Source organism: Cannabis sativa, chromosome 7 (assembly GCF_029168945.1).
Source record: "Cannabis sativa cultivar Pink pepper isolate KNU-18-1 chromosome 7, ASM2916894v1, whole genome shotgun sequence".
Classification (NCBI taxonomy): domain Eukaryota; kingdom Viridiplantae; phylum Streptophyta; class Magnoliopsida; order Rosales; family Cannabaceae; genus Cannabis; species Cannabis sativa.
This window is the reverse complement of record NC_083607.1, coordinates 28,873,163-28,885,214: the sequence shown is the minus strand read 5'-3', so window position 1 is coordinate 28,885,214 and position 12,052 is coordinate 28,873,163. Positions and strand designations below refer to the sequence as shown.

The 12,052-nt window shown below is 49.4% G+C and overlaps 1 protein-coding gene across 1 annotated transcript; it reads right to left on the bottom strand.

The window, feature by feature from the left end:
* Positions 1-5,868: 5,868 nt before the first annotated feature.
* LOC115696613 (uncharacterized) lies at positions 5,869-6,519 on the bottom strand. Its single transcript, XM_030623507.2, has one exon. It carries the CDS (start codon positions 6,517-6,519, stop codon positions 5,869-5,871), a length of 651 nt encoding a protein of 216 aa, XP_030479367.2.
* Positions 6,520-12,052: the final 5,533 nt, after the last annotated feature.

Here is a 12,052-nt window from a genome sequence, read left to right as displayed (position 1 = left end):
TCTAGATCTGGGACTCAAACTAGGACCAGAACCCAGACGAAGAACCATACCCGAACCTAGACCTAGACCTGGGACCCGACTTGGACCATGGCAAGGAACCAAACCCATACCTAGAACCGAACACACACCTAGCCTCAGACCCAAAATGAGACTGGAACTCGGGCCCGAACACGGTCGTGTACCCAGACTGGAACTGAGACCCGGACTTGGACCTAAATTTGGGACCCGATCCCAAACACAGAGTTGGACCTAGATAGGGATCCGGATACGAACCTGGACTCTGACCAAGACCAAGACTGGGATGGAAATGCTGGAACTAGATCTAGACCGAGATCTTGACCCAGGCCCAAACTTTGACCCGCACTCGGGACCTGAACTTTGACCTGGACCCGAACCTAGACGGAGATCGGGGTCCAGACCTTAAACCAAACCCAGACACAAACTCGGACCCGAACTCAAACCCACACCTAGAATCACACCCAAAGCTAGACCCAGACCCGGACCTAAACTCGAACCCAGACCAGGATCAGAATCAAGGACTTAGACCGAGAACTGAATCCAGACTCAGATCGGGATTGGAACTTGGGACTCGGACCAAACCTAGACCAAGAGTTAGGAGGTGAACCCACACCCGGAGCCTGATTTGGGCCTGGACTGAAATCCAGACCCGAACCCAAACTCAAACCAGGACTCGAACTCCGACCCGAACTCAAACCTAAACTCGTAGTCAAAATTGCGAATGGAACTAGAACCGAAGTAGGACTAGGACCAGGACCAGGACCTTAACCCGAACCTAAACCGAGATCAAAACCCAGACAGAGACCTAAACCCGAACCGAGACTAGGACTCGAACCTGAACCTAGATCGGGACTAAAACCCACACAATAACCGGGACCTTGACCTAGAATCAGGATAGGGACCTGGGAAACAAAACTAGGACCGGGATCTAGTACCTGAACCACACCCAAACTTGAACCTAGGACCCAACTCGTGACCCAGCACAAAAAATGGAACCAAACTGGCTCTCGAGACTGGGATCCGAATCTGGACCAAGGGCTTAGACAAAACCCGTAGTCGGTGTCTAGATTTGGGACACAGCCCTAGACCCGAACACACACCCAGACCTGAACCCAGTCTCAAACCCAAAAGTGGACCCGAACTAGTCCCCTGTGACCCAAAATTGGAACCAAAACTTGAAGTTGACTGGGACTGGAACTAGGACTTGGACTTGGAATCATAACTAAAATTGGACCTAGATCAAGACCAGGACCCAGACTCCAAATCAAACCTAGACCCGAATTGGGAGCGGAACCCGGATCCCAACCCAAACCTGGACTCGAGACCCGAACCCGAACCTAAACTCAAACCCAAACATGGAACCAGACTAGGGAAACAGAACCAGGGTCAGATCAAGAACCACACCCCAGTCTCGAACCTGAACCCAACTCAGAAATGGGACCTGGGACCTGAACCAGAAAGACCGAGACCCGTGATAGTGATCCAGATCTTGACTCGGGCTTCGGGCAACGGGGCCTCGAATAGACCAGTGGTCGGTGTCTAGATTCGGGACTCAGACTAGGACAAGAACCCAGACGAAGAACCAACCCGAACAAAGACCTAGACCTAGGACCCAAAATTAGAACGTGAACAAGAATTGCCGAACCAGGACCCTAGAACAAGACTAGGACCATGACCAAGACCCTAACCCAGACCTAGAACCGAACACAGACTGAGCCTCAGACCCAAACTAAGTCTGGAACTCGGGACCGGACATGGTCGTGTACCCAGACTGGAACTGAGACCCGGACCTGGACCTTGATAGGGATCCGGATATGAACCTGGACCCGGACCAAGACCCTGACTGGGATATAAATGGTGGACCTTGATCTGGACGAAGATCCTGACCCAGACGTAAACTTGGACCCGCATTAGGGACCTGAACTTGGACCTCGACCCGAACCTAGACCCAGATTGTGGTCCAGACCTAAACACAAAACCAAACACAAACTCAGACCCGAACTGAAACACCGACACCTAGAATCAGACCCAAAGCTAGACCCAGACCCGGACCCAAACTCGAACTCAGACCAGGATCAGAACCAAGGACTTAGACCCAAAACTGAATCCAAACTCAGATCGGGATTGGAACATGGGACTCGAACCCAACCTAGACCAAGACATAGGACACGAACCAACACCTGGAGCCTGATTTGGACCTAGACTGAAATCTGGACCCGAACCCAAACTGAGACCAGGACTTGAACTCCGACTCGAACTTAAACCTAAACTCGAACTCAGATTTGCAAATGGAACTAGAACTGAAGTAGGACTAGGACATGGACCAGGAACTAAACCCAAACCCGAACCCAGATCAAAAGTCAAACAAAGACCTAAACCCGATCAAGACTAGGATTCGAACCCGAACCTAGATCGGGACCCAAACCCACACAATAACTGGGACCTGGACCTAGAATCAGGATAGGGACCTGGGAAACAGAACTAGGACCGGGACCTTGTACCCGACCCAGACCCGAACATGAACCTAGGACCCACCTCGTGACTCGCCACAAGAAATGGAACAAGACTGCGACCTGAGATTGGGATCCGGATCAGGACCCAGGGCTTGGACAAAACCCGTAGTCGGTGTCTGGATTTGGGACCTAGCCCTGGACCCAAACCCACACCCAGACCTGAACCCAGTCGCAAACCCAAAAATGGACACGAACGCGTACCCTGTAACACAAAATTGGAATCAAAACCAGAAGTTGAGTGGGACTGGAATTAGATCTTGGTCTTGGAATCACAACTGAAATTGGACGTAGATCCAGAACCGTAACCACACAATGACCCGAACTCCAAATCAAACCTAGACTCGAATTGGGAGCCTGACCTGGATCCCAACCCAAACATGGACTCGGGACCAGAACTTGAACCTGAACTCAGACCCAAACATGGAACCAGACTAGGGACACGATACCAGGGTCAGGACATAGAACTGCACCCCAATCTCGATCCCGAACCCAAACTCAGAAATGGGACATGGGACCTGAACCAGAACAAGACTGAGACCCGTGACAGTGATCTAGATTTTGACTCGGGATTCGGGTAACGGGGCTTGCAACAGACTAGTAGTCGGTGTCAAGATATGGGACTCAGATTAGGACCAGAACCCAGACGAAGAACCAAACCCGGACCCAAACCTAGACCTCGGACCAAAAATTGGAACCTGAACAAGAATCACCGAACCAGGACCCTAGAACAAGACTAGGACCGTGAACAGGACCCAGACCCAGACCTAGAACCGAACACAGACCTAGCCTCAGACCCAAACTGAGTCTGGAACTCGGGCAAGGACACGGTCGTGTACCCAGACAGGAACTGAGACCCGGACCTAAATCTAGGACCCGATCCCAAACACATACTTGACCTATATAGGGATCCGGATACGAACCTGGACTAGGACAAAGACCAAGACGGGGATCAAAATGCTGGAACTAGATCTAGACCGAAATCCTAACCCAGACCAAAACTTGGACCCGCACTGGGGACCCGAACTTGGACCTAGACCCGAACCTAGTCCCAGATCGGGGTCGAGACCTGGACACAAACCCAGACACAAACTCGGACCCGAACTCAAACACCCACACTTAGAATCAGAACCAAAGCTAGACCTGGACCCGGACCCAAACTTGAACCCAGACCAGGATCAGCACCAAGGAGTTAGACCAAGAATTCAATCTAGACTCAGATTGGGATTGGAACTTGTGACTCGGACCCAACCTATACCAAGACCCAATACGCGAACCCACACCCGGAGCCTGATCTTGACCTAGACTGAAATCTGGACCTGAACCCAAACTCAGACCAGGACTAGAACTCTTAACCGAACTCAAACCCGAACTCGAACTCAGAATCGCAAATAGAACTAGAACCAAACTAGGACTATGACCACGACCAGGACCTAAACCCAAACTCGAACCCAGATCAAAACCCAGAGAGAGACCTAAACACGAACCGAGACTAGGACTCGAACCCGAACCTAAACCGGGACCCAAACCCACAAAATAACCAGGACTTGGACCCAGAATAACGATAGGGACCTGGGAAACAGAACTAGGACCGGGACCTAGTACCCGACCCAGACCCAAACTTGAACCTAGGACCCCCAGCCTTCCTGGATTTGACGAGCTTGTCATCCACATACACTTCCATATTTTGCCCGATCTGGTCCTTAAACATTTGTTTACCAATATTTGCTATGTTGCTCTAGCATTTTTTAGACCAAACGACATTACTTTGTAGCAATATACACCCATATCTATTCTAAAACTTGTATGTTCTTGGTCTGGTGGATGCATTTTGATCTGATTGTACCCTTAGTATGCATCCATGAAACTTAATATTTCATGCCCTGCTATTTCATCCACGAGTTGCTCGATTCTTGGAAGTGGAAAACAATCTTTGGGGCATGCTTTGTTGAGGTCAGTGAAATCAATACACACTTGCCATTTCTTGTTCAGCATGGGAACCAGTACAGGATTTGCAACACAAGCTGGGTAGAAAGCTTCAATTATGAAATCATTGTTGTGTAGCTATTCTACTTCTTCTTTTAGGGCTAGTGCTCGCTCTTTGTCCAGTAGCCTTCGCTTTTGTTTAACTGGCGGAAAGTTGGGATCAATATTTAGGACGTGTGAAATGATAGAAGGATCAATTCCGACCATATCCACATGTGACCAGGCAAAAACTTCTAGGTTTGCTCTCAAAAATTTTATTAATGCTGATTTTACTTCAAGCAACATAACTTTTCTGATCTTTAGCTTTCTACCCGGGATATCTGGATCGATCTCGATCTCTTCTAATTCTTCCATAGGTCCAACATTGGTCCTTGGGTCCCCAAGTTGAGGAACCACATCTTCATCCCCGCCTTGGAAAGCTCCCTACTTGGAAATGTTTTTTTCCCTTGCCTGTGTTTCCTCTCAGACACCCTACCCCATTCTTTGTTGGAAACTTCAGGCACAAGTGGAATATCGATGTGACAGCTTTTAAGTCATACAAAGCTGGATAGCCTATCATTACGTTAAAGGCTGAAGGAACATCTAATATCAGGAATTATGCCATGATAGTCATGCTCGCCGAAGCTTGCCCAACAATGAGGGGTAAGCGAATTTGTCCTAGAGGTGCGACTCCTTGGTCGAAGAAACCATAGACAGGCAAGAGACATGGGATTAGATCCTTGAGCTAGAGTCCCATCTTTTCATAGACAGTCTTCAACAAGATATTGGAAGAGGCTCCATTATCAATCATGGTTCTGGCCACCATCTTGTTAGCTATCTGGACCTCTACAACCAACAGGTCGTTGAGCAAAAACCTAATTTATACGGCATCGTCGTCGTTGAAGGTTATGGTAGGCCCTCCTGCCCGTGGGATTTTAGGCTTTCGTTCTTCTACGGCCAGGATTACTTCTTCTTTCTTGTGCTGTGCTATTCGGGCATACCTCTCTCGAGCTTTGCCTAAATCTCCAGCTATGTGCGGGCCTCCAATGATGACTTGCAAATGTCCGTCTACTGGTGGAGGTAGCAAGTCTTGGTTATTGTCGTTCCTCTGACTCTGATCAGCCTTGACATACTTCTATAAATGCACGTTATTTTTCCTTATCAGGAATTAAATTTCCCACTTTAGATTGTTGCATTCATTGGTGTCATGGCTGTAATCTCCATGAAATCGACAGAACTTGGTCATGTCTCTCTTGCTGACATCCTTCTTCATGGGCCCAGGTTTCTTGTACGGGGCTAGCGACTGAGTGGCCATGTAAACAGTTTCTATATCCTCAGTCAAGATTGTAAATGCAGTGTACTTTGCTTGATTCTCTTAAGGAGCTTGCTCAATTTTGCTGGTGAACTTTCCCTTCTTCCCATTCCCTTGCCTGTTGTTGTTGTTGGAAAGTTTACCATTTGAGCTCGAATTATTTGGGTAATGGGGGAGTTGGGCGGACATTCCTGTGGAAGTAACTTTTGACTTGGCAGGCTTTTGCTCACCCTCCACTTGCTGAATAGCCTCTTCAAGTTTGATGAAGCCTTCAGCACGGTCGAGAAAATCACTCATTGAGTCTACTGGGTCGTTCTTCCTAATGTCCTTCCAAAGTTCACCGAGGACTTCAATGGCCCCCAGTGTCGCGGACAACTTTCCATCTTCTGTTAGCGGTGAGACCTTGGTCGCTTCCATCATGAATATGCTGATGTATGCTCGGAGAGGCTCGCCTGGTCTTTGCTTGACTTCGACCAAGTCTCGTAGATGCAACGAAAGTTGGCAAGAGGAGGAGAATTGTGCATTGAATTTCGAGGAGAAAGCTTTCCACGAGTTGAACTTTCCAGGAGCTAGCTTGAAATACCATTGCTGGGCGGCTTCCGAGAGGGTAGCAGGAAAAATTCGGCAACACACATCCCCTCGTGTCCGTTGCAGATCCATTTGCATCTCGAAATACTTGAGGTGGGATAGAGGATCTTCTCTTCCAGTGTACATTTTCCACGTTGGCATTTTAAACTTGTGGGGCAACGCGAGGAGATTGATCTCGGGAGAGATAGGGGTTCCACGTACTCGGTCCAATTCGAGATCATTGTTTCTCTATTCGGCCATGCCTTGGAACATACTCTTTAGTTCGTCTAGCTGCGCTTGCACATCTAGACTAACCTGCTTAGGATTCTGGTCGATTTGAGTCATGTCAGTATCTTTCTGAGTGGGAATTTGAGCACGGGTTTCGGGCTGTACGATCGTCGTGCCAAGCTGATCATCTACTCCTCTCCTTCTATTCAGAAGCACCTGGCTGTCTCATTGATTGATTGGCTTGGTTTACAGGTGGAATGGCACCGTTAGCCTGGTTGGAACTATCAGGTATGACTTCTCCTGATGAATTACTAGACAAGGTCTGCCCACCTACTACTTGGCCCTAAGGCGAAACCTGTGACCGGAGATTTGGCAGCTGACCATTTATAGTCTGGGAAGTATAGTCTGGGATGACATGCAGAGGTTGTTGCCAGACAATTTGGTAGGCTTTTTGTATCAGCACAGTAGCTTTCCGACTACGATTGTCAATCTCAGCATGGTGAGCCCTTAACGCTTCCATCTCTTTGTCTCTCAACTCGGCAAACATGCGCCTCTGCTCTTCGAACACGAGATTTACCGCAGCGCGAAGTACCTCCTGATCATGATGTACGGTGTTGGTATGACCCTGCATGAGTCCAAGAGCAACATAGAGATTTCGGATCTCACTATCATCTCCAACGGACGTTCGAGCGTTGGTAGCAGGCGAAACGACTGTGTTATGAATGCCCTGGCTGGGTCATGACTCTTGCACACCAGGCGCGATTTCATCCACAGGAGTCGTCACACCATGGCCTGCATTTGATGGTTGCTCGGGATTAACAGTTGGCGGAACCCTTGTGTTTCCTGGGTTCTGAAATGCATGATCCACCGCCTGTGGATTTTCCAGATCAACTAGGCCCCTACGAGTCTGTACCACCATCGCACTTGTGGTTAAATTTAGAATGAAGAGCGATTCTTGATTCTGCTCTCAATGAAAGCCCCAAAATGTAGACCTCGCTTTTAGCCAACGACAGTAAGTCTAATTTAGTAAGCAACAAGTAGTTTATAACGATTGAAATATAATAAAGCAATATGAAGACACAATGAGTCTAATTTAGTAAGCAACCAGTAGTTTAGCCCTAAGCAGTTCGGTTGTATTAACTAAAGAACAAGGAGAAAGGTTACTTTTCTTATAGCTCTTACGACAATATCTCTGAATATGAATTCTTAGACAATATCTCTCAAGTAAAATCTATCGACCCTTTGCCCAGTGAACATGCATCACTATTTATAGGGCTATGGGCTTGGAGAGGAAGTATTTCCCTTCTCGTTACAATGGATATAATCAAAGGATTGCATAATAAATACAAAATACACTGATCGTGGGATTTGGACAGCCTGCGATATCTCTGCAATCTGATCGCCAAGTTATAGAGATTTCTTTGATGACTCACGATGCAAAAGCTAAATTAAGTGTTGATCGCGATGTGCGGATAGTTGATCGCTTTGCTTCGAGAATGCATATGAGGTATCCTGTTCGGACTATATCCTACGAGCAGATACTCAGAGTCGATTCCACGTGTCACCATCATGTGAGGTGACGTTAGAGTGCGAAAATTGGGATAATAATAGGGATCCAAATTTGGGACTTAGACCAGAACCCGAACCCGGACTAGCACCCAAACCCTGACCCAGACCCGGGACCTAAAACTAGAACCTGAACAAGAACTGCTAGACTAGGACCCTCGAAAAAGACTAGGACAAATACCTGGACTAGGACCCAGACCTAGAACCGAACTCGGACCTAGCCCCAGTCCAAACAGAGACCGGAACTCGGGCCCAGACACGGTCGTGTACCCAGACCAGGACCGAGACGGAGACCCAAACCTAGACATAGAACTAGACATGGGACCTGATCCCAGACCCAAACTCGGACCTAGATAGGGATTCGGATTCAAACCTGGACTTGAACCAAGAGTTGGACCCAGACCGGGATCAAAACTCAGACCTAGATCCAGACCGAGACCCTAACACAGACCCAAACCTGGACCCGCACCTGGGACCCAAACTTGGACCTGGACTTGAACCCAGACCGGGATCCGTACCTGGACCCAGACTCGGACTAGTACTCAGACCCCGACCAAAACATGGACCCAAACCCGAACCCAAACACTCAATCGAAATTAAAACTGGGACTAGGACCCAAACCCGAATAAGGACCCTGACCGGGACCTAGGACCCGGACTTGGATGGGGAACCAGGACGTGGGCCTTAGAACCTAGACCAAGATCAAAACTCGAGACATGGACTCAGACTTGGACCTAGACTCAAGATGCGAACCCGAACTTAGACCTAGACTAGGATCTACCAGCCGGACTAGGATGGGGGACCTAGACCAGGGACCTAGGCCTTGGAACCAGACCCAAATCTAAATCTAGGACTCGAACCTCAACCATGACCTGACCTAGACCCGGAAATCCTAAGTCGGACCCAGACCCAGACCCAAAACCTTCCCCGGACCCAAACTAGGATAGTAACGTAGACATGAACCCATACCAGGAGCAAACCCAAACTCATAGCCAGACCCAAACCTAGACCTGCACCGAGACCCGAAATCGAACCAAGACTAGGATCGGAAGCCAAGACTTAGACCCGAAACTAAACCCAGACTTTGATCGAGATTGAAACCTGGGACTCGGACCCGAACCTGGACCCAGACCCAGCACCCTAACCCACACTTGGAGCCCGATCTGAACCTAGACCGATATCCGGACCCGAACCCAAACTCGGACCAAGACTCGAGCCCCAACCTGAACTCGAACCCAAACTCAAATTCAGAATTGAAACTTGAGCTGGAATGGGACTAGGACTAGGACCAAGACCAAGACCAGGACCTACACCCAAACCCAAACCGTGACTAGGACCCAAACCAAAACCTAGACCGGGACCCAAACCCAGACTAGAACCGGGACATGGATCCAGAATTGGGATAGGGACCTGGGCATTTGAACAAGGAATGGGACCCAAGACCCGACCCCAGACCCGAACTTGAAACTAGGACCCAGCTCGTGATCTGACACCCGAAATGGAACCAGACCAGGACTCGAGATCGGTGTCTTGATTTGGGAGCCAGCCCACACCTCGACCCAGACTAGGTCCGGAACCCAAACCCAAACTCAAACCCAGTACCAGCCCAAACCTAGACCCAAACGCGTACCCTGTGACCCAAAATTGGAACTCAAACTAGAAGTAGACCAGGACCCAAGAACGGGACCAGAACAAGAACTTTGACCTAGACTTGAAATCGTAACCAGACCTGGACGTGGACTCAAACTTGGACCAGGACCACGACTCTAACCCAGACCTAGACTCAAACTTGGACCCGGACCCACATCCCAACCTAGACCTAGAATCAGTGTCGAACCTGGACTCGAACTCAGGCCCAAACATGGAACCAGATTCGGGACACAGAATTAGGGTCGAGACCTAGAACCGCACCCCAATCTTGGTCCCGAACCCAAACTCGGACCTGGGACTCGAGACTTGAACCAGAACTAGACCAGGACACATGACAGGGATCTAGATTTGGGACTCAGACCAGGACCCAAACCCAGACTGCGACCCAAACTCGAGACCCAAAATTGGAACCTGAATAAGAATCGCAAGACTAGGCCCCTCGAACAAGACAAGGACCGTGACCAAGACCCGAACCCAAACCTAGAACCGAACTCGGACCTACCCCTAGACCCAAACCGAGACCGGAACTTGGGCCCATACACGGTCGTGTACCTAGACCGGGATCGAGACCCAGACCCAAACTCAGACTCGGACTCAGACCCAAACCTGGACCCGGATCTGAACCTAGACCTGGGACGCGATCCCAAACCCAGACTCAGACTTAGATAGGGATCCATATAGGAACTTGGACTTGAACCGAGACCTGGACCCAGTCTGGGATCAAAACTTGGGACCTAGATCCGGACCGAGACACTGACCCATACCTAGACCTAGACCCGCACCTGAGACCCGAGCTTGGACCTGGACCTGAATCGAAACCCAAATAAGGATCTAGACCTGGATCCAGACCCGAACCAAAAGTCGGACCAGGACTCACACCCAAACCCGAACCCAGACACTAAATCGAAATCAATATTGGGACTAGGACCCAAACCCGAACATGGACCCAGCCCGAGACCTACGACCCGGACCTGGATGGGGGACCTGGACCTGTGCCTTGGAACCCAGACCCAGATCAGAACTCAGAACTCAGACCCAAACATGGACCTATATTGGAACCCAGATCTGGAACTAGATAGGGATCCAGATACGATCCTGGACTGGGACCAGGACCCAAACTAGGATCGAAATGCTAGACTTAGATCTCGACCGAGATCCTGACCCAGAACCAAACTTGGACCCGCACTCGGGATCTAAACTTGGACCTGTACCCAAACATAGACCCAGATCAGGGTCCAGACCTGGACATAAACCCGAACATGGACTCGGACCCAAACTCAAACACCCACACATAGAATCAGACCCAAAGCTAGAACCGGACCTGAACCTAAACTCGAACCAAGACAAGGATCAGAACCAAGGACTTAGACCCAGAACTAAATCCAGACTCAGATCGGGATCGGAACTTGGGACTCAGACCCAACCTACACCAAGACCAAGGACGCGAACCCACACTCGGGGCCTAATCTGGACCTAGACAGAAATCAAGACCCGAACCCAAACTCAGACCATGACTCAAACTCTGACCTGAACTCAAACCCAAACTCGAACTCAGAATCACAAATGGAACTAGAACCGAACTAGGACTAGCACCAGGACCAGGACCGAAACCCAAACCCGAACCCTGATCAAAACCCAGATAGAGACCTAAACCCGAACCGAGACTAGGACTCGAACCTGAACCTAGACCGAGACCCAAACCCACACAATAACCGGGACCTGGACCAAGAATTAGCATAAGGACCTGGGAAACACAACTAGGATTGGGACCTAGTACCCGACCCAGACCCAAACATGAACCTGGGACCCAACACATGACAAGGCAACTGAAATGGAACTAGACTAGGACTCGAGATTGGGATCCCGATCTGGACAAAACTCGTAGTCGGTGTCTTGATTTGGGACCCAGCTCGTGACGCAACCTGAACTTGAACCTAGGAGCTAGCTCGTGACGCAACACCAGAAATTGAACAAGACAGGGACCCGAGATTGGGATCCAGATCTGGATCCAGCGCTTGGACAAAACCCGTAGTCGGTGTCTGGATTTGGGACCCAGCCCCGGACCTGAATCCACAACCAGACTTGAAGCCAGTCCCAAACCTAAAAGTGGACCCGAACCCGTACCTAGTGACCCAAAATTGAAACATAAACTGGAACTTGACCTGGACTGGAACTAGGACATAGACTTGGAATCATAACTGAAATTGGATCTAGATCAAGAACTGTAATCGGACCA

Bases quoted from the DNA above. Each gene is read 5' to 3' on its own strand.
- LOC115696613 (XM_030623507.2), bottom strand. From the start codon at position 6,519: ATGTACACTGGAAGAGAAGATCCTCTATCCCACCTCAAGTATTTCGAG.